General features: G+C 36.1%; 3 protein-coding genes across 3 annotated transcripts; 2 read left to right on the forward strand and 1 right to left on the reverse strand.

Annotated features, from left to right (window-relative positions):
• Positions 1 to 2,207: 2,207 nt before the first annotated feature.
• On the reverse strand, positions 2,208 to 2,921 carry LOC101893247 (pupal cuticle protein C1B-like). Its single transcript, XM_005180554.3, has one exon. It carries the CDS (start codon positions 2,919 to 2,921, stop codon positions 2,208 to 2,210), a length of 714 nt encoding a protein of 237 aa, XP_005180611.1.
• Positions 2,922 to 5,914: 2,993 nt separating this feature from the next.
• Positions 5,915 to 6,628, forward strand: LOC101893414 (pupal cuticle protein C1B-like). The gene has a single exon (XM_005180555.4). It carries the CDS (start codon positions 5,915 to 5,917, stop codon positions 6,626 to 6,628), a length of 714 nt encoding a protein of 237 aa, XP_005180612.1.
• A 4,404-nt stretch (positions 6,629 to 11,032) lies between these two features.
• LOC101894749 (cuticle protein LPCP-23) lies at positions 11,033 to 11,858 on the forward strand. The gene has a single exon (XM_005180563.3). The coding sequence runs from the start codon at positions 11,334 to 11,336 to the stop codon at positions 11,856 to 11,858; it is 525 nt and encodes a 174-aa protein (XP_005180620.1). The 5' UTR covers positions 11,033 to 11,333.
• Positions 11,859 to 23,875: the final 12,017 nt, after the last annotated feature.

Raw genomic sequence — 23,875 nt, forward strand, 5'->3', positions numbered from 1 at the left:
CAAAAAAAAAAAAAAAAAAATGGCTATGTATCAAAGGGTTTTTGGAAATTCTAACTTTAAGGTTGCGAAAGATCTAAAGTGGTACTTTTTGATATTTTCGGAATCTTCTCGCTTTACTTATGAATTATAATAAATTCAAATTTTGATCATTTATGATATGGGTTTACATTTTCGTATAACTGTACCGGAACATTTAAGGTGTTTTGGGCGTAGCAGTCGCAATTTTAAACCCAATTTGCTGTAAATTCTCAATCTATTTTTTAGTGCCAACCTTTCTTTCCAAAATACTACAGCCACAATCCAGCGGATTGGTATCCAGAGATTTTGGTTTCCATTGTGCGATGGAAATAAAGCGAGGAAACTTAATTTGTAACCATTCTTGGGTGGCGCGTGCTGAGTGCGATGGCGCGTGCTTGGTCCTGTTGGAATGCCCAAGGTCTGCGGCCAAAATGTTTGCGTACCCAAGGCTTTAATATAACCTCAAGAATTTATTCTGATGCAACGGTCGATTTATAGGATCTGTTATGGCGACCCACACCATCACCATGGTCGGCGCTTGAGTTCTGGTGGCCAACCGAAGGTGCACATTTTCAGCTGACCTCTTAGGCAAGTAAACACGATAATTTTGTTTGTTTACAAACTGCTGGACGTTTTCAAGTCGGAGAAAACCAAATTCGGCACATCGCCACTTTTGGCCAAGCGTAGCAACTCTTTAGCTCTTTTGAGTCTACTTTCTTTCTATTGCGGTGTAAGTTCTTGCACTTTTTTTTAATTTCAATGGCTTTACGCCGAGCTCATTTTTCAATATTTGCCAAATGGAATATTGCAATATGTTCAGCTTACGAGCCATTTTTCGGCCACTGCGACGCGGGTTTCGATCAAGTCGCTTCATAACTTTTCGACCCATTTCTGCTGATGTTGCTGTTTTCTTCCGTCCACTTCCTTGACGGCGGGCTACACCTCGCTACCAGTATCACGGTAACGAGCGATGGTACGAGACAAAAAAGATTTATTGACATTTAAATGCTGGAGTACTCTAACGATAGCCACTTGTGATTTTCCAGCTAAATATAAAGAAATCACACAATCACGCTTGAATTCCGTCACGAATAACCCTTTTTCTGGAAAATTCTCACCAAACTCCTTTTGTACGCTTGTAAGCAATATAATAAGCTTTCACTGGAATAATTTTAATAGCTGTCGGACAAGTGGTTTAGAAATTACGGCAGTCTGAAGTTATTTGCAGTTTTTTCATCTCACCCTGTATATCACATTGTAATAACATTTCGGTAAATTTGAGGACGAAATTTGTCCTTTCGTCTGACAAATACTAACTATGACTCTAAAAGGCGGAATTTGTCCCATATGTAAACGTTTTATAAAAGGTAAAACGAATTCGAAGTGGGTCAATAATGTTCCACCCTTACTGATACGTATCCTACATAATCCAAGGGAAGGGAGCACCCAATCTACTTGAAATATTCATAAAATAAAATAGTTCCACTTGTGCAATAACGTGTGGCAAAAAATATATAATTAAGCTATCGCCCCGATTTTTTAATAGGCAGGTCTTTATTTTGTAAAAAAAACACATTACTGTACCGATCGAGTTTCCATAGCCGATTTAACTGTAATTTTAAAGTTCTGTTTAGATCAACGCATAGATATAGGTCACACGGGATCTCGACAGGAGTACCCAACTCGAACCTTAGTTAACATACTCGTATATTGGTTCTGTTTTAATTCTAAATATTGTCCGATTGGTGATATTCTTCTTGAACCTTCTTCATATACGGTTCAAAATGTCTAGATTTGTTATAGTTAGTTAACATCAATCAAAATCTATCGTGAATACCAAATAACGATACAGTTAGAGCTATATTTTATTAATCTTATTACGTTTCTGATAGAGGGCATTAGAAATTCAGGATATTAAAAGTAAAGCCAGGCAAAAATTAACACCACTTTAAATTATCGTACCTAAAAACACTTGGTTGATATTGTGAAATGCTAAAATCGACCCAAATATTTGCGATATATGATCCTAAATCCGAGAAAGATCATTGCAATTCGTATATAAATTATTATAATGTCATAAAAAATTAATAAAATATTTTCTTATTATTCATTTTAAATATTTATTATTTTTTAAAATAAACAAAATTTCAACAATTAACAAGATATTACATCACTATAGGTAACCGAAGTTAGAAGCCCCAATGAGTACCGAAACCATCGAAGCTCATGTGAGAGACAGCTTCAGCTGGAGAATAGTGGACCGTTTGGCTGGTACCATAGCTGCTTACACCGGGAGCATTGTGAGTGTAGGTGGTGGCAGATGGGCCATGATTGTAGGATGTGGTAGAAACAGCGGGAGCAGCATAAGTTACAGTTTTAGCTACAGCAGGAGCGGCATGGGCATAGACGGCAGGAGCTTCGTGATGGTAAACGGCTGGGGCAGCATGGGCATATACAGCTGGAGCGGCTTGGGAGTAAACAGTTTTGGTAACAGCGGGAGTGGCATGGGTATATACAGCTGGAGCGGGCTGAGAGTACACGGTCTTGGCAACAACGGGAGCGCTATGAGCATAGACAGCTGGAGCAGCGTGAGCATAGACAGCAGGAGCTTCATGAGAATAAACAGTTTTTGTAACAGCAGGAGCAGCATATGATACGGTCTTAGCAACAGCAGGTGTGTAGACATTATTATTGATGCGGGTATCCACTTTGTTAACGCTGGAGTAGGGGGTATTCACCGACTTGGAATAATGAGAAACGGTACCGGCAAAAGAGCGCACAACATTTTCATTTGTCGAAGCCACAGCATCCACAGAAGGATTAACAACTTTGGTAACCAGGGGAGCATAACCAGCATTGGCCATAGCCAAGAGGGTACAGAAAGCTACGAATTTGAAAGCCATTTTTTTTTTAATCCACAAAGCGAAGTCGTTCGGATGTTGGTAATGTTGTTTGTTGTGTAATCGTTGATTGACTGATACAAATGTCTCGCAACTATGTGGTATTTATATGTGGAATTTGTTTTGCATGTTGGTCTGTGCGTTAATTGCACGGCATTGTGAATTTACTAAGCGGTTTATTGAATTCAAAGATTGAGAAGCGTTTTTATCCAGATATAATTTTTTGATATATTTGCTATACATAATATTTGATGGATATAAGAAACACTGCATTGAGTGAGTGTTGAATGGCCTTCACCAAAGAGTTGCCGTGCAATTCTACCATTTTAGAGAAAACCAAAGGCGGTCATCCCTCATGCAGAAGGCAAAAAAGGTTCTCCATCATAAGGAAGACAAAGATGTCATTTATTAGAATAAAAAACCTAGAAGTCTTCTCACATATATAGGAGGAATTCTTCCATACAAAAACACAAAAAAAATCTGTCCTCAAATAATAGACCAAGACCAGGGGATCTACTGTCATACTTCTAACCTATACAAGGCCAAAGTCTAAAAGTGAACAAGAGGTTTTCTATCGTCTACTATTCTATAAAATACGTTTTGGTCTCTTCCATTATATAAAAAACGAAGAGGTTTACGATAGGAGAGGAAAAGGTCTCCCACCCAAAAAAAGGCCATGTGGTCTCCTATCCTACAGAAGACCAAGTGATCTCCTAACCTATAGAAGACCAAGTAGTCTTTTATCCTATAAAAGATCAATTGGCCTCCTATTCTACATAAGACCAAGTGGTCTTTTATCCTATAGAAGCCCAAATGGTCTCCTATCCTATAGAGGATCAAGTGGCCTCCTATCGTATATAAGACCAAGTGGTCTCCTAACCTAAAGAAGCCCAAATGGTCTCCTATCCTATGGAAAGTGGTCTCCGATTCTATAGAAGACCAAGTGGTCTTCTTTTATATACAAGACCAAGTGGTCTCCTATCCTATAGAAGAACAAGTGGTGTCCTATACTATAGAAGAACAAGTGATCTCCTATCCTATTGAAGACCAAGTGGTCTCCTTTCCCATAGAAGACCAAAAGGTCTCCTTTCCTATAGAAGACCAAAAGGTATCCTATCCTATAGAAGGCTAAGTGATTTCCTATAGAAGATCAAGTGTTCTCTTATCCTATAGAAGACCAAGTTGTCTCCTATTCTATAGAAGACCACCACCAAGTGGTCATCTATCCTATAGAAGACCAAGTGGTCATCTATCCTATAGAAGACCAAGTGGTCTTCTATCCTATGGAAGACCAAGTGGTCTTCTATCCTATAGAAGACCAAGTGGTCTTCTATCCTATAGAAGACCAAGTGGTCTTCTATCCTATAGAAGACCAAGTGGTCTTCTATCCTATTGAAGACCAAGTGGTCTCCTATCCTATAGAAGACCAAGTGGTCTCCTATTCTATAGAAGACCAAGTGGTCTCCTATTCTATAGAAGACCAAGTGGTCTCCTATTCTATAGAAGACCAAGTGGTCTCCTATTGTATAGAAGACCAAGTGGTCTCCTATTTATAGAAGACCAAGTGGTCTCCTGTTCTATAGAAGACCAAGTGGTCTCCTATTCCATAGAAGACCAAGTGGTCTCCTACCCTTAAGAAGACCAAGTGGTCTCCTACCCTTAAGAAGACCAACTGGTCTCCTACCCTTAAGAAGACCAACTTGTCTCCTATCCAATAGAAGATCAAGTGGTCTCTTATCCTATAGAAGACCAATAGTCTTCTACCCTATCCTATGAAAGTCCAAGTGGTCTCCTATCCTATAGAAGTCCAAGAGTTTTCTTTTTAACCAACAATCTATTCTATTCAATAAATTTTCTAGAAGACCTATAGTACTTATACCCTTTGGAAAAGCAAGATATTTTCTGTTGCACAGAAGACTAAGATGTTTTTATACCCTCCATTTATTATATTAAGTTTGTCATTCAGTTTGTAACACCTTAAAATATACATTGTAGACCCCACAGAGTATATATATTCTTGATCAGCAAAACATTCTATGTTGATTTATCAATGTCCGTCCGTCTGTCTGTCTGTGGAAATCACTCTAGCTTTCGAACGAAATGAAGCAAGTTGATAAAAATTTTCCCAAATGTGTATTATGTCTGTAGGACTTTTGGTATTGAAAATGGGCTATGCAGGTCCATGTCTTTGTATAGCCCCCATATAACTGCACCCCCGATATTCAGCATATTGATGATTTTAGCGACATTATTTACCGCAATTGTTTCAAGTTTAGTATTTGAAGTTCGTAATGGATACTTCAGCCGCAGACAGAAAATGAGCCATGTAAGTCCACGTCTTCGTATAGCCTCCATATAATGGCACCCCCCGATATTCGGTATTTTATTTATTTTAGCTACATTATAAACAGATTTTTTTTTTTCAAGTTAAGCATTTGAATATTATAATAGCTTTTGACAAAAGTTGCCTATGCAGGTCCACGTCGTCGTATATACATACCCTAATATACGGCTACATACGATATTTTTAAGATTTTAATAGAATTTTTAATGGATTTTATTTTTTTTTTAAATTGCCAATTTTGTACCATGTGGTGGAGGGTATTCAAAGTTCGGCCCGGTCGAACTTATAACTTTTTTACTTGTTTTTTTTTTTTTTTCTAAAGAAGTCCTGGAATTTTTTCAAGCTTACGACAGAGGGACGTTTCGTAATTCAGGCAACGCAAGGGTAATTACACTATGTGCCTATTCAAAGAATTATTCAAATAATTCCCAAAATACTTGTCTTTTTCTGTTTCGATTATAATCTCCCAACACTAACAACCTTAGCAAAATTACACAAACAAAACCTTAATGCGTAAGTTTGCCAAAATATAACACATTTTTGCAATATAAATACCACACCATTTGGTGGAATATGTATCAGTCAATCAACGACGACAAAACAATCAACAATAAATAACAACAATCTGACGAATAATTTTTGTGGATTAAAAATGGCTTTCAAATTCGTAGCTTTCTGTACCCTCTTGGCCATGGCCAATGCTGGTTATGCTCCCCTGGTTACCAAAGTTGTTAATCCTTCAGTGGATGCTGTAGCTTCGACAAATGAAAATGTTGTCCGCTCTTTTGCCGGTACCGTTTCCCATTATTCCAAGTCGGTGAATACCCCCTACTCCAGTGTCAACAAAGTGGATTCCCGCATCAATAATAATGTCTACACACCTGCTGTTGCCAAGACCGTGTCATATGCTGCTCCTGCTGTTACCAAAACGGTTTACTCTCATGAAGCTCCAGCCGTCTATGCCCATGCTGCTCCAGCTGTCTATGCTCATAGCGCTCCCGTAGTTGCCAAGACCGTGTACTCTCAGCCCGCTCCAGCTGTCTATACCCATGCCACTCCCGCTGTTACCAAAACTGTTTACTCCCAAGCCGCTCCAGCTGTATATGCCCATGCTGCCCCAGCCGTTTACCATCATGAAGCTCCTGCCGTCTATGCCCATGCCGCTCCTGCTGTAGCTAAAACTGTAACTTATGCTGCTCCCGCTGTTTCTACCACATCTTACAATCATGGCCCATCTGCCACCACCTACACTCACAATGCTCCCGGTGTAAGCAGCTATGGTACCAGCCAAACTGTCCACTATTCTCCAGCTGAAGCTGTCTCTCACATGAGCTTTGATGGTTTCGGCACTCATTGGGGATTCTAAAGAGGATTTTCGAATTCTATACAAAATGTTGTTGATTGTTTATATTATATTGTTATATTTTATGAAAAATAAACAATTTGTTATTAATCTTGATAAAAGAAAAAAATAATTTGTTTTCCTTTTTCCATGCATAAACTGATGGTAGCTAGTTTTGCCAAATAGTTTATATCCATACATATTGCTCGGGCCCAACTCCTTGTATCCTAATCATGTTTAGAGTAGTAGGTTTTTGTCACAACTCAAACAATCCTTGAAGTCAGAATTAGGTTTTCAAGGTGACTGTTCCAAAAAGTGGACCGATATGATATTTTCCGATATTTTCTGGATGTAATCCAAAGATTTCTATCAAATTTCAAACCTCTATATTGAACAATATGTGTCTTTGGCCAAAGAACCCAGAACTCATTTTGGATTTTGATCTATGAACGAGTACAAAACAAATAAATAGAAAATAAACTATTTTCGGCGTTTTTTTCGGAACATGGATGCAAACTTTGGTGACTTCATGATGGATATTATTGTCTTTGTCGTCGTTCTTCTAAAATGATAATTTTCTTGGAAATTTTACAACACACTCAATTCTAAGGTCTGTTAGGTACTATTGTTAAAATTTACGATAATTAATTTTGTGGAATATTTTGAATTTTTAAAAATTCCGGTTAAAGGATGTTTTTAACCATATTTAAAATAAAGATCAAAAAGACTCCTTTTTTGTCTCGCTCAAGCGTTAACATTTTCGACCCAAATATTCCTTGCATTTTACATGCAATATTGCCGAAGGCACTATATACCTAATATGCGCGGATTTCGAGATATTCTAATTCGAAATTTTTCCAAGTGTGGGAGTGAGGGGAATGTGGAATGCATTGGGATATGTTGACATGTTTTCTGCAAAATATCATCTGGTTTGCAGATGAGGACCCGGAAAGCTACGCCATAGCTTTTGGTTGGTTGCTTTTATATCCTCCGCCATAGTATGGAGGATATATTAAGTTTATCATTCCGTTTGTGACACATTTTGGAACCCACAAAGTATATATATTCTTGATCAGCATAAAACTCTATGTCGATTTAGCGATGTCCGTCCGTCAGTCGGTCTGTGGAAATCACTCTAGCTTCCAAACGAATTGAAGTAGATTGATAAAATTTTACTCACATGTACATTATGTCTTTTGGTATTGAAAGTAGACCATGTAGGTCCAAGTTTTGGTATAGCCCCCATATAACATTACCTCCCTATATTCATTATTTTGATGATTTTAGCGACAATATTCATCAAAAATGTTTCAAATCTGGTATTTAATGTTCGAAATAGATACTACAACCTAAGACAGAAAATTGTCTGTGTAGGTCCATGTCTTCGTATAGCCCACATATAACCGATATTTGATACTTTGTTGATTCTAGCAACATTATTCACCGGAATTCTTTCAAATTTGATATTTTATGTTCGTAATGTATGCTACAGCCTATGCCAGAAAGTTGTCTGTGCAGGCTTATGACAAAAGTTGCGTATGCAGATCCGCATCGTCGTATAGACCTTAATATACGGCTATATTCCTACATACATACATTTTTAGATTTTAGCAGAATTTTTAATGGATTTTAATTTTTTGAAAATTGCCAAATTTGTACCAAATGGTGGAGGGTATTCAAAGTTCGGCCCGGCCGCACTTACAGCTTTTTTACTTGTTTCACCTTAAAACACAATTTGGGTTTATTATATATAGATAGCAATTATCGTCCGATCCTTATGAAAATTCGCATGCAGTTAGAGTTTAGGACAGCGGGTAGAATAGACCACTACTTTTGTGTGAAAAAAATACCAACATTTCCATTCTACCGCAACGCTGAAAATAACGTACAGGTGAAATCCAAAATAGACAAATAGCGAACTTTTGGCTTTTTATGTTGGTTTAGCTGACGAATATAACCAAAAGTCGTAGACGAGCAAATCATATAGATGAGTCTAAATTTGGAGATACATGGGGCGTCTTGTCGTGACCACACAATTGAAACCAAACGACACGGAATTTTGCATGAGAAGGGTGTTAGGGAACAGGGAACAAGTCTAGCATGACCCTGGACAAAAAGCTGAGGGTAATATCTGGGCAGTGCTCTATGACATATTTTCAAAAGCAAAATCTTCCAAAATGAATTTGAACATAAGGGGACTTCTACCATATTATAGTGTTGTAGGGTCGGCCTCGCACGGCTATAGTCGATTAAATTTGTCATTCCGTTTGTTACACCTCGAAATATACATTTTAGACGACACAAAGTAAATATTCTTGATCAGCATAAAATTCTACGTCGATTTAGCAGTGTCCGACCGTCTGTCCATCTGAGGAAATCACTCTAGCTTCCGAACGAAATGATGTAAGTTGATAAAAATTTACTCAAATGTGTATAATGTCTGCAGGACTTTTGGTATTGAAAATGCGCTATGTAGGTCTACATCTTCGTATAGCCCCCATATAACGGTACCTCCCGATATGCGGTATTTTGATGATTTTAACGATATTTTTCACCGGAATTTTTTGAAATTTAGTATTTGATGTTCGCAATGGATACTACAGCCTAAGACAGAAAATTGTTTGTGCAGGTCCACGTCTTCGTATAGACCTCATATAACGGTACCTTCCGATATTCGATACTTTGTTGATTTTAACGATATTATTCACCGAAATTCTTTCAAATTTAATATTTGATGTTCGTAATGGAAACTACAGCCTATGCCAGAAAATTGTCTGAGCAGGTCCACGTCTTCGTATAGCTGATATATAAAGGTACCTCCCGATATTCGGAATTGTTTTTGGTATTAGAAGTTCCCAATGGATACTACAGAAAATTATCTATTGAGGTCTACGTTTTCGTTTAGCCCCCATATAACGGTACCTTCCGATATTCGGTATTTTAATGATTTTAGCGAGATTATATACAGATTTTTTTTTCAAGCTTCGCATTTGATTATTGTAATGGCTTTTGACAAAAATGTCCTATGCAAGGTCCACGTCGTTGTATAGCCCCTAATATAACGACTACATTCGGTATATTTAAGATTTTAACAGAATTTTTAACGGATTTTATTTATTTTTTTTTTTTTTTTAAATTACGAAATTCGTTCCAAATGGTGGAGGGTATTCAAAGTTTGGCCCGGACGAACTTACAGCTTTTTTATTTGTTTCATTTAGAAATCAATGAAATACAGCATTCTTACAGACTTTACAGGTTTTTACTTAATATTGGTAATTGTAAGACAATACCTGGACCCATGTAGTTTCTAAACAGAATCTGTATAACAACAATTCTAATTTGTTTGTAAATTTGAAGTCCTAATTTTCGGTATTTTATAGATTTTGGGTAACTAATTTGAATAAAATTTGAGACTTCCTCATACCGATTGTTTATTGGTTAGTTTTATTCTACATTTCTATTAAAATTTTATTCTCTGCTAAGTATTTTCCAATAAATTTATCACAATTCAAGCGGAAAATTGTTATTGTTTTTGATTTTTTTTGTGAATTTTCCAACAAGAAACCAAACAAATAAATTTGCGCCCTTGAAAGATGACATTGAAAAAGAAATATTCAAAATAGAGAATCAATTTAGTGGTGGCAGTGGAAAAGAATAATGGCTTTCCTTTTAAAACAAAGGAAAAGTGGATTGAGTGAAAATATTTACGATGATTACTTGGACATCTTTCTTAAGGTGGAAATATGTATGTACGTTCATTTATTCATTTCCATTACAAAATATAGCTGACATCCACTACCCTCCCCAAAACACTAGATGTCTGTCTGGTATGGATATTTTCATTTAAGTTTCTGTTTTGCTCACCCAAAACAAAAGAAGAAAAAACAATGATGATGATGAATATTTATTAGAATTTGAAAGGAAAAGTGAAAAACGTGAAGAAAAAGTTTTTTCCAAAAGTTTTCAAACCACTGCCAAAAGTATAAACTGAAATGTATTTTTTGTTGTTGTTGGTTTCCTTATGAAGAGCAAAAACTTATAGAATAACTTAATAAAAAATGTTTTTTTTTTTTGTTCTCCTTCCTCTTCGACTTCCTATCATTGATAATAATAAACAAGTACGGCGGGGTGGTCTTGTTATTGTTTTCACTGAGCTCATATTTTTATTTTGGCAAATTGATATTAATTTCACTCTTGAGCTACATTAAAAGTCATTTAGATTTGTTTTTCGCTTTTTTGTTTTCATTTTTTTGCTGAGTTGTGCCACCGGTACAGAAAAAGAGGCGATGACAAGATATTTATAAAGTTCATTGTGTACTAACAATATGTATGTGGATGAATGACTACGACAGGGGATGGTGGTTGACTGAAAGCCAAAAAACCCTCAAATCAATAAAGGCCTATTTTGTGTTACAACTCAAGAAACCGGTTGACACAATGTCTGCCTGAAAAAAAAACTGGTGGGCTTTATGTCTACATGAAATACAACAATAAAAATCGCAACATATTGACATTATTCGAGAAAATTAGCAATGACCCTGAATTCGCCGTAGTTTTGGCAAATTGTAAATAATCCATCACAATTAAATCAATTTCATATTCGCAAAAAATCACCAGTATCACAAGCTACAAGAATTGTATAAAAACTCCCACGGCAGCCGAATTCATTATCAGTTATCTGCTAACTTCAATTACTTCAACTCCAAAAAGAAGAAATCCCAAATTCAACATGGCATTCAAATTTGTAGCATTCTTTGCCCTCTTGGCTGTGGCCAGTGCTGGTTATGTTGCTCCAGTTACCACTTATGCTGCAGCTCCCGTCGTAACCAAAGTGGTTAATCCTTCAGTGGATGCTGTTGCCTCTACTCAACAGAACGTTGTTCGTTCTTTTGCTGGTACCGTTTCGCATTACTCCAAATCGGTGAATACTCCCTACTCCAGTGTCCACAAGGTAGATACTCGCATCAACAATAATGTCTACACTCCTGCTGTTGCCAAGACCTTGTCCTATGCTGCTGCCCCTGCTGTCCACACCTATGCTGCCGCTCCCGCCGTCCATACTTATGCTGCCGCCCCAGCTGTTCATACATACGCCGCTGCACCAGCTGTCCACACCTATGCTGCCTCCGCTCCTGTCTACTCCCATGCCGTTCCAGCTGTTGCTCCAGTTGTTAAGCACGCCATCACTTATTCTCCCGCCGAAACTGTAGCCCATGTAAACTTTGATGGTTTCGGTGCCCATTGGGGATACTAGAAAACTTGGAACGAGTTAATATTTAAAATAATTGTTGCAAAATAAATGTTACATTGTTGATTCATTGAAAATTACTTTTTTGTTTTTGAAGGACACTTGTATTAATAAATTAAGACTAAAAGTTTAGAGTTTCAAAACATTTTGTAATGTTTTGAAAAAGTAAAGGCAATAAAGATTTCTGGCCCGAACATTTTGTTATCTTTTCCATTTCGTGTTTGAATCACCAATTTCGTCAATCCGTTTTCAATAGCTCAAAACTTTAATCGTAGACCTTATTAAGTATATATTTTTGATCCGCATAAAGTTTAAAGCCAATCTATTGAAATCCAGATAGGACCAACAGTTTTTTTTTTTCTTGTGCGAATATTTTGAGCAATAAGTTAAAAAGTATCCGTCTATTTGCCAACAGATGTATACAGCCAGCCTGTGCTGGTTTATTAAATTATATTTTGAATTACATTAAAATTATTCAAATTTTGACCTCTTATGGAGGATAGTACCTCCTTCACTTTATATGAGATATGTGATAATTTTTCGAAAATGTTGAAAATATGCGTGAGTTGAGAGATATAGCGAACCGAAGTGTTCCATTTCATTTAAAACTGATAAAAATAATTGGATGTGTAAAATTTTAGGAGAATAAGACATCTATGACCCATTTTATGGGAAAGGTGAATACTTTTGTGGCGGAGGCACGAGAAGGAGTGAGCCGATAAATTCCATATTCACATCACATATCGTGTTGAAAGAAATATTTAGATATACCGAGTTGAAAAGAATCGCTGATTTGTTGTGCTAGTTATGGTTGGACCGATATCTATCATCTTCACACCAGATCTTGGGTTGTTAAAAATATTGGGATGTGTAAAATTTAAAGAGAATCGGATGCTCCATTCGCATTTTGTAAAGATATAATTATTAAAAATGTTGACCTATTTTGTGGGAGGTACCAGAAGGAATGGTTCGATATATTCCATCTTTACACCAGATTTTATCAAACCCAATTAATCAAACCCTTACTTCGCATTTTATAAAAGTTATAATTATTAAAAATGTTGACCCTTTCCATTTTCTTACCTGATTTAGCACTGATTTAAATATTGGGATTTGCAAAATGTGAACAAAATTGGATGATCCGTTATTCTTGCATACGGAAAATTTTGACCTTTTGTGGGAGAGGTACCAGTAGGAGTGGACATATAATACCCATCACAGAACTCGATTTAAGTCTAACAATAATATTACGATGTACCAAGTTTGGACCTAAGTTATAGTGCGCACCAGCAAGTCAGAGAGCCAGACTGACGGACACCTCTATATCGACTTCAAATATCCTGAAACGGATTTGGTTCAAAGAAACCTATTATCTAATACCGTTATTTGATGAGACACGTGTTGGCCGTGTCAAAGATATTTATAACCTTTGTAGCCATATGGTTGAGGGTTTTCAAATGGGGTACCCTTATATGTGCGCTTGTACCGAAAGCTTGAACCCACAAAGACAATTTTCGGCTATAGATTTTGTTATCTATTACGAGTTTCAAAGGTCAAATTTGAAACAATTACATTAAAAATCTGGTTAAAATCCTCAAAAACACGAATAGTGAAATGTACCGTTATATTGGGGTTGGTTGGAAAAAGTAGAGCTATGTGAATAATTGTTTCCTATAATGGTTGGTATCTGCTGTGAAGATTATTTTTTTTAAAACGTGGACGAATTTTGACAATTCAATTAAGAAATATGGCTAATCGCCAAAATGACAAATGTAGGTAGGTAGATGGATAAACATGAATCTGTTTAGACTATGTTCTGTCAAACTCTGAATAACAAATTTTAAACGGTTCCCTTGAAAAATATATTTGAAATCATTAGAATACTAAATATAGGGGCAATACAAAGGAATATATAGGGGTTATACCAAAACTTGGACCAAGAATGTTTATGCCCCTTGGGAACCCTAACAACCGTTTGGGAGTGAATCCCTTTGAAATATGAAGCCAACACAACAAAAGGCCTTATATCGGTTAGAATAACCAATCTCAAAAATGCCATGATTTTTTTAATTGAGCCCCTGCTATATTTTAAAAAAATATTTTATTAAAATTCCACGAAGCCATCGGAAAAATATTCTTTTTATAAATCTTTGAAAATTTTTAAATAGTCCTCCCGAAAATATTTATTTTAGGAAATCCATTAACAAAATTATTGAAAATCCAGAAACAAATATTTTTTATGGTCCAGGACCTAAGAAGCATTGAATTTTTCTATGCCACAAGCTATGGTGGTCCTTGCAAAAATATTTCATAAAAATCCATGAGCTGGTGGCCTTATAATAAACCTAAAATGTTAACAAATTCTTATGATTACGAGCCGTACTCGGAAATGATATTAATTAATAATGCCCAAAAAACTATTCTTTAAAATCCAGTTCTTGTGATCCTTAAAAAAAACTTTTTAAGAAATCCACTAACTCTAGTGACCCTTGAAAAACTTGGCCCATTATAAGTTTAAAAAACTTCACTTATTTCAAAAATAATTCTCTTCATATCTAGGGTTTAGAAGAAAGCACCTGAAAAATAGCCTTAGCCTTTATGGGGCTACTGCTATTAAATATTTGAAGCCATGGGTAAAATTGCACATGATCAGCTATTTAGCTTTGATAAAAGCTATTTAGCTCGTTGTTGACATGTTAGCTATTTTTGATTAGGCCTAGCCGTCAAGTAAGCAACAAATTCGGCACACCCAAAAAGCAATAGCTCTGTTTTCGACTGCTGCTATTATATGAATCATATCCTTTTTATACCCTACAACACTATGTGTTGGGGGTATTATAAGTTTGATTGGGCCAAAAATTATGTAACACCTCGAAATATTGGTTTCCCACACATTGGTTTCCCCTAGCTATGTATGTCCGTACGTGCGTCTGTCCATGTTAATTTGTAATCCCTCTACAGGTCGCAATTATGGCCCGATCCTCACGAAATTGAAAATGGAGGTGGGCTAGAGCCAGAATAGAAGCCTATTTATTGCTTTTGGAGATGATCGCATAATATTTAGGGGTTGAAATGGACCAAAGACGAAAAATTTTCCGGATTTTTCCGTTGCTCTACAGGTCGCAATTATAGACCAATCGAAGCGAAAAATAGCATGTGGCTAGAGCTTAGGGCTCGGCAGAAGTCTTCCAATTTGGATGGTCATCGGGTAATATTTAGTGGGTAAAATAGACCATAACATTTGTGTTAAATAATCCCGGCGAAATCACAAATAGACGAAAAGGTCAATTCTGACCGTTATGTAGATCCCAATAGTAAATATATCGGACATATATAGCAAAATATATACAATATGTATATTCAAAGGGAGGGGATGTTATACAGAACGCTTATGTCTCAAGAATGTTTGAATCGTTTCTGAAAAATTTTGTCAATTCAGAATGCCCTCTTGGCATAAAAGAATAAATCTAAAAAAATGCATAAAAAAATGCCAATAATGAGATTTTGTAGCATTTTGTGATATACAGATTGCAATTATCGTTCGATCCTCACGGACATGTTCCAATGGTAGGGTTAGGCTCAGAAGGGCTAGGCCTATTGTTTTCAAAGATCTCCGCAATATATTTAGGAGTTGAAATGGACCAACACCAAACCAAAGGACACGAAATCTCACATGAAGTTAGAGTTTAGGACAGCGGACCACTACTTTTGTGTGAAAAAAATATAAGCGAACTTCTGGCTTTTTTTATGCTGATTTCTTTTCAAATCAAATCATATGGATGAGTCTAAATTTAGAGATTGAGAGTGGCCTCTTGCCTTTGGAGATGATTGTAAAATATTTAAGGGTTCAAATGAACCAAACACAGAAAAAATTTCTTGATCACACAATTGAAGCCAATCGACACGCCTGAGAAGAGAGTTAAGGACAAGGAAGAATTCTAGCATTTTGGATGACCATTGGATTATATTTACCTGTAAAATGGACCACAACAAGTAATAGCACGACGGAGTGCGTAAATATTGGGCAAATGTCCCTGGTCAAAATGCTAAGGATAATATCTGGGTAATGCTCTGTTGTGGGGTATCACGTGGTCGGCTCCTCACGAATATAGCCTTTGCTTACTTGTTATGTTTACCTATTTTTTATCAATTTGGATTACTGTGAATTTCAATTTTTGAACTGACGTTTCTGCATGTCAAGTACTTCAGTCACTTTAAAATAAATTGATACTAATCTCGACACGAGCCATAAAATTAGCCTTATTTGCAATGCTTGTTAATTTGATTTGAAGTTTATCGCTTACAACAAAAAACATTTTTTAATGCCTTTCACTTTATCACATTTTCTGTTGTTGCTACTCAATTATTGTGGAGGCTGAATGGATGGAGCGAAGTACGCATATGCCCATAAACGACGGATTCTGACTACTTACTCGGTATTAGGGTCGGGGCAGGGAGATGGATAAAAGCGCTCAAAATATAAAATAGCATTTGTTTATTATTTTTTTATTTTTTTTTATTTTGGTTTTTAAGGTATATTTATTTGTTAACTGAACTTTTTAGACCCCCATCGTTATTTTTGATGTCAAGCATTTCATTTGTAATAGCTGCCTGGTTGTGCGCCTAAAATCAATGTTAGCCATCGATTAAATAAACGTTGGTAAGACGTATGTTTGCTCGATTCATATTCTCGATATGGCTCATAGAGACAATAACACTATCAGCTGAAGAGAGCTGCCCATGGAGTCTCATGGACATAGACAAAAGAATTCAACATTTCCGGTTGCATGGGTTTTTAATAGCGCACAGACAATTTAGGAATTTTTCATGTTGCCCTCTTCAGTTTTTTTTATCTACAACTCAACAGATTGATGAAGTGTAATGGCTATGACGAGGATGATGATGTACTGCTGCTGCCAGATGTTATTGATAAACTGTGAAAGAGGAAATCGAGAAATAAAAAAATCAAATATGAATACAGAACTTCATCGTAACAACATCACATTGATATGGGAGTGGAAAGCTAATTTCAGAACTCATTTAGTTTTCCTTCCTTATCTTTACAAAAAAAATCGCATGAATAGAAGGAAAATATGCAACAAGCTAGTGTTGTTTGTGCTGAGTTTTTGTTGAAATATGAAAATATTTTTTCATTCCTGCAGAACAGCGGTTTGTGGCCGACTTGCCACAAAACTTTAATTTCCCGTAAAAGCTTGCCAACTGTTATAAATTATTCATTATTATGGGAGGTTTTTTGTTGGTGTTGTTTTTCTCAAAAGTTCTCCATTTTTTTTTCATTTTTCATTCCCTTTACGGGCTTTCCACCAACATTGGTAGTATCTTGTTTTCATCTTACTCCCCCGCTAACCAGCTGATCTGTATGTAGATCCCTTTAAGCGCAATTTCATCTGTTACCCTGGGCAGGGCAAACACCAACACATACAAATCACGTGAAAGCCAACCGACACCAGAAAAGTTGTTACTTGACTGGCAGTGCCTGGAGATTTTTACTCGTTTACACCTAATCTGATTTTATACTCAAGGATGGTTTACAATACCACAGCCACTGTGGTTTTTATACTTCGCCCTTTTTTTTGTTCGCCTAACCCATTCTCGTGAAGGTTTTTGCTTCGCTTCTTTTCAACTAGAGACGGGACATAAAAACAGGACAACACGTAAACGTGAATGGTGGTCGATGGTATTTTTTATGTTTTGTGATGCGGTGCAGTGAAAGAATATTTGGGAAATTAATTTTAAAGATGAAGTTTAATTGTAATTTAAAGAGATTTGGTCTAACTATATCTTGAAATTTTATGAAAGCATGAGGTCCCCAAGGGTACCAATACCAATATGGATTAAAAGTTTAAACCAATAACACTGTGCAACAAAAAAATAATAATAATTGAAGGCAAAATCAAGCATATGTATTGGCATTTTTAAAGTTTACATCGGAAAGAAACAAAAATATAGAGGACAAGTTCGCCTTCTTCCACAATTTTGGATATTATCGGATTAAGATTACTCAGAATCTGTGAAAATTTTTTATATGCAGTATTCGACAATAGTGCAGATAACAATACCAGGATTACTTAGGTCAGAAATGTTAACGAATGCGAGTAGACAAGGTGGTAATTTTGGCCCTTTTTTGAACAAAGGTTAAAAACTTAAAAAACAATTAATTCTAAAAACTATTTCTTTGCCATAAAATTGTAATACACAGGGTGAAATAAAAAAACTGCAACAAAATCAAATGGCATAATTTGTACATTTTTTTTAAATTTTATTGAATGAAATCAAAAAATTTTGCATCAAATTTTAGCTACCCGAATGTTGCTCAGCGGTATTTTGGCCCATTCCCGGCGAAGCACTTGCTTGAGGTGATCGACACTTTGCAATTTTTTTAGTACCAACCTTGCCTTCCAAAATACTCCAGATACAGTAGTCCAATGGATGGGTATCTGGAGATTTTGGTTGCCATTGTGCGCTGGAAATGAAGCGAGGAACCTTATTTTGTAACCATGCTTGGGTGCCGCGTGCTGAGTGCGATGGTGCGGAGTCCTGTTGGAATGTCCAAGGTCTGCGTCCAAAATGTTTGCATGCCCACGGCTTTAATACACCCTCCGGAATATTTTCGCGATAATATTCGGCATTAATTCTGATGCCACGGTCGATTAATACGGGCAGAGAGTGACCATCGGCGTTTATGGCGGCCAACACAATCACCATGGCCGGTGCTTGAGTTCTGGTGGTCAAACGAAGGTGCACATTTTTAGCTGACCTCTTTGCCCAGTAAACACGATCATTTTGTTTGTTTACGAACTGCAGGACAACGAATGTTTTCTCATCGGAGACGGAGAAAACCAAATTCGGCATTTCACCACTTTCGGCCAAGAGAAGCAACTCTTTAACTCTTTTGAGTCTATTTTCTTTCAGTTGCGGTGTAAGTTCTTGCACTTTTTGGAATTTCAATGGCTTTACCCCGAGCTTATTTTTCAATATTTGCCGAATTTAATATTGCGATATGTTCAGCTCACGAGCCATTTTTCGGTCACTGCAACGCGGGTTTCGATCAAGTCGTTTCTTTACTTTTCGAATCATTTCTGCTGATGTTGCTGTTTTCTTCCGTCCACTTCCTTGACGTCGAGCTACGCTACTAGTATCACGGTAATGAGCGATGGTACGAGACACAAAAGATTTATTCACATTTAAATGCTGGAGTGCTCTTACGATAGCCACTTGTTGTTTTCCAGCCAAATATAAAGAAATCACACTATCACGCTTGAATTCCATCACGACTAAATTTTTTCGGGAAAATTCTCAACAAAATGCTTTTGTCCGCTTGTAAACAATATAAGCAGCTGTCACTGAAATAATTTTAACAGCTGTCGGACGAGTTGCTTTGAAATGACAGCAGTCTGAAATTGGTTGCAGTTTTTTCATCATCCCCATGTATGTGCAACCCGATTTTAGATTTTAAGTCCCTCACATGCATAATATGCACTCCACAAGAATACCTCTGTTAAATCTTATCGATGTCGGGATCTGATCAGATTTGGATATATCTTCCATAAATATCTTTATACGATATCAATGACTAGAATCAACCCAAATGGACTGAATTTTGGCAACTCGAATACAGCTCTGAAATAAGTATTTCAAATTTTGTCAAGATCGGTTCAGCTTCAGCCTAGAAGAAAATACTTCAAATTTTGGTGAAAATCGGTTCAGATATATATATATATATATATATATATATATATATATATATATATATATATATATATATATATATATATATATATATATATATATATATATATATATATATATTTATATATATATAAATATATATGTATATATATATATATATATATATATATATATATATATATATATATATATAGATCCCATAAATACTTTTCATCCGATTTGGTGTTACAATTCCTTATATGCGTAATATACACTCCACAACAAAGATTTTTCATACCAGACTTCAGATGCATCTCGAAAATTCCTCTGCCAAATTTTATCGACATTGATTCAGATTTTTATGTACCTTCGACATGTCTCTTCACCCGATTTTATGGTAATTGTTCACCATTTCTTATTCAACCGAATTTTCCCATTTGGTAAAACTCGGTCTGGTACATCTATTGCTCCAATAAGTATTTTTAAATCGTTATATATTATGTACTATTATATTATATCATCATGCACTGTAGATCAATGTTATTTGGTACAATAGGTACAAAAAATTTGTTGAAAATCGATTCAGAGGTGGATATAGATCCAAAATTGTGACAAATCTAAAACCATGATACACATTCTAATAAGGCTCATAGTTGGTACGATCTACTTCACATAAATTTCCAATTTAAACTTTGTAACGGGAGCCCTATGTACTAAATACGCATAGTGGTGTAGAACACATGTATTCCGTTCCTACTTCCACAAACTACTAGATTTTCCCCGCATTTACAAAAAAAAAAGAATTTTATCGCACTGTGTAGTTAAGAAAAATCAATGGGAGTACAAGTACAGCAAGTAGATCCTACCTCAACATTTTGCTAATAAACCCATTATTTGGTAAGGTCAATTTTTTCAAGTGAAGTTCCCTTAAGGCTAGTTTTGGTGGCACTAGCAAGTACTCGATTTGAAATATTTTACAACATTTCATAACACTTCCAAGATAATGATATGTAATCTTATTTTTCCAGTCGTAAAAAGCTTTTCATTATTTATCTCAGTGTACCTAAGTCAACGACATAACCTAAATGCCTCTAATGTGGCTAAGAATTTTCCAAGTAATTAATGGCATCTGTTTGATTAAAAATTCTGCACAAATCCCATGGAAATGAATATAAAAGTGTGTGGAGCAAAAAAAAAAATACAAGAATTCCACCAAAGTTATCTGCTTAATGCTAACCACCACCTACACCCCAGCAACTACTTCAATATTTTACTAGAAACCACATTATTCTTTTTTTTTTCAAAAAGCCACCATTGCAGATAAAGACGAATTGTAAATTTCAAGAGATAAATTTAAATGGTAATCTTACTTAACATAATTCCGCCATTATGGCGACAATGAATAAAGAAAAGTCCAGCGTTTTGATGTCAAATATCAAATCAATTTCCCTCAGTCAATGCTGCTCGCCACAAAAATAATCCCCCTCAATGACTGAGAACGAATAAATTCATGAAATGTCCCCTCGCCCAGCAATTCTCCGCAATCATGGTCGATGGATTTCGATCGTCAAAAATCACAGCAGCGGCCGTTATAAGCTGAAGCAAGAAGCTATCAAATGATGACAATATGTATGGGGGTCTTCGCAATGTAAAATAAGTCTTCTCCCTGGCCCCTGAGCTCTGGCTGCCGATGATGATGATAAAAGCTGTGTGTCAAATTTAAAATGATTAGCATGGATTACATGCGTACTTGCCTTGCGGCTACAACAACAAACAGTAGCATCATCATCATCACTATCATCAAATATGGTCCGTAAAATTTCAAGGCAATAACCGCATCCTTCTCTTCTCGCCGCCTTTGTGCATTTCATTTCAACCAGTTAACAGCGCTAGTGTCTGTAACCATGCCCTCCAGACATTGAATTGCATCAAATTGCCATGACTTAAGTTTTTGTGGGAAGATGAGGGTGCGGTTTCGTAATATTTTCTAACAAAATTGATATTAGTCTGTGTGTGTGGGTGTGTGTGTTCATGCCAGCATAAGCCAATCGCTGTTGTCTCTCTGTCATTTGCAGTTGACGTTTGTGATTTTAATCAAATTTGCATTATTTACAATTTAAGCTGCCGAGGAGATTTTTTTGTGCCATTAAATTCTTTCGAGTAATTGCACAGTGTTCGGAAAATAGATTTAACTGAGGCTAAATTAGTTTTATGGGATTAACAATTTTTTTTCTCAAAAAATGGACAAAAATTTTTATTGAAAAAAACACATCAGATTATCCGCCTTTTGAAAGTTAACAAAATAAAGGGAGCAATTTGACCCCTCTCCCACATTTTTTGAATTTTTAAATAAAGATTCCTTGAAAACCTCGCATTTAGTTATATAGTATTTTCGGCAATATTACTGAAAACAGTATGAGGATTGTTTTTAGTCGGAAAGTTTGACCCTCAAGCGAAAAAACAAAGGGTTAATTATGGTTCTTTTTCTAAATTTGGTACGACATTTCCCTTTAAACGGAATAGCAGCAAATTCAAATGTTCTTCTAAATTATTTGTCAATAAATTTTACTCTAGGGCCCAAATACATCAAACGTCTAAATCTTATATATACGCCAGGAATTCATAAATATAAACAAGTAAAAAAGCAGTACGTTCGGCCGGGCCGACCTTTGAATACCCTCTATTTGAAACGATTTTGGCAATTTTCAAAAAAAAAAAAAAAAAAAAAAAACAAGTAAAAAAGCAGTAAGCAGTTTGAATACCCTCCACCATTTGAAACGAATTAGAAAATTTTCAAAAAAAAAAAAAAAAATAAAAATAAAAAAATCCATTAAAAATTCAGTTAAAATCATCAAAATACCGAATATTGGGGGTACCGTCATATGGGGGATATACGATATCGTTAATCTATAAAGAGAATTCTCTGTCAGGGGGCAAAGTGCTCACAAAGAACTCCTTGTGTGGAATTTCAGACAATTCCACTAAAAATGTGGCTTAAATCATCAAAATACCGAATATCGGGGGTACCGTTATATGTGGGCTATACGATATCGTGGACCGATATAGCCCATCTTCGAACTTGACCTGCCTGCAGACAAAAGAGAGATCTGTGCAAAATTTTAGCTTCCTATCTTAATTCGTTTAGAAAATCATCAAAATACCGAATGTCGGGAGGTATCGATATATAAGGGCTATACGAAAACGTGGGCCGACATGGCCCATTTAGGAAGATAACATGACTACTGATTACAACAGACAGTCGGACATCGCTAAATCTTCTTAGAATTGTACGCTAATCCTAAATATACATGGTGAGATAAGAAACTGCAACAAAGTCAAAAGCCATAATTATACCCTACACCACAAGGTGGTCAGGGTATTATGTCTTTGTGCATTTGCTTGTAACAGGCAGAAGAAAACGAGATAGACCCATAGTTCCTTTTGATGACCTGCATAGAATCACATTCTGACCCTATTGAAATTGGAGATAATCGGTCAAAATTTAGATATAGCTCCCATATATATCTTCGTCCCATTTGCCTTTGATTGTGCACCAAACGTGTAATATCAGCCCGAATTGTATGGAATTTTGCATATACACCCATATTAGGCCTGAAAATATGTGTGACAAATTTGATCGAAATCGGTTCAGATATAGCTATAGCTCCCATATATATTGTTCATCCGATTTGTTATTTTTGTCCACCGCCGCCGTAATATGCACTCTGCAACAACCATATTTGGGGAAATGTATCAAATACAGCTCAGAAATACATTTGCTAAATTTTATCGAGATCGGTTCAGATTTGGATATAGCTCCCATATATAACTTCGTCCGATATTTGTCCAAATGGGATGAAATTTGGCGCTTACGACCGAATTGAGTCCAGAAGATAGTATGTCAAATTTGGTGATGATCGGTTCAGATATAGCTATAGCTTCCATATATATACTTCATCCGATTTGTTATATTTGTTACCCACAACCGTATTATGCACTCCGTAACAACGATATTCAGGGAAATATATCAAATACAGCTCAGAAATATCTTTGCCAAATTTTATCGAGACCGGTTCAGATTTGCATAAAGCTCCCATATATATCTTTATCTGATTTCAAATTTATTGTGCACCAAATGGGCAATACAAGTCCGAATTTAAAAGATACAAATGCTTCGGCATATTTAGTCCTTTGAACTTTAAGTTATAATTATAATCATAGCGTGTATGACTGAATTCTCCCATAAAAACTTTTAATTGTTATGTGGAGCGCGCCTAAATTAGCAAAGTGGTGTAGGGTATCATAAAGTCGGCCCGCCCGACTTTAAGACTTTC

Source organism: Musca domestica, unplaced genomic scaffold (genome assembly GCF_030504385.1).
Source record: "Musca domestica strain aabys unplaced genomic scaffold, Musca_domestica.polishedcontigs.V.1.1 45, whole genome shotgun sequence".
Taxonomy (NCBI): Eukaryota; Metazoa; Arthropoda; class Insecta; order Diptera; family Muscidae; genus Musca; species Musca domestica.

What these genes read in the sequence shown, in the direction of transcription:
- LOC101893247 (XM_005180554.3), bottom strand. Translation starts at nt 2,921, where the DNA reads ATGGCTTTCAAATTCGTAGCTTTCTGTACCCTCTTGGCTATGGCCAAT.
- LOC101894749 (XM_005180563.3), top strand. Translation starts at nt 11,334, where the DNA reads ATGGCATTCAAATTTGTAGCATTCTTTGCCCTCTTGGCTGTGGCCAGT.
- LOC101893414 (XM_005180555.4), top strand. Translation starts at nt 5,915, where the DNA reads ATGGCTTTCAAATTCGTAGCTTTCTGTACCCTCTTGGCCATGGCCAAT.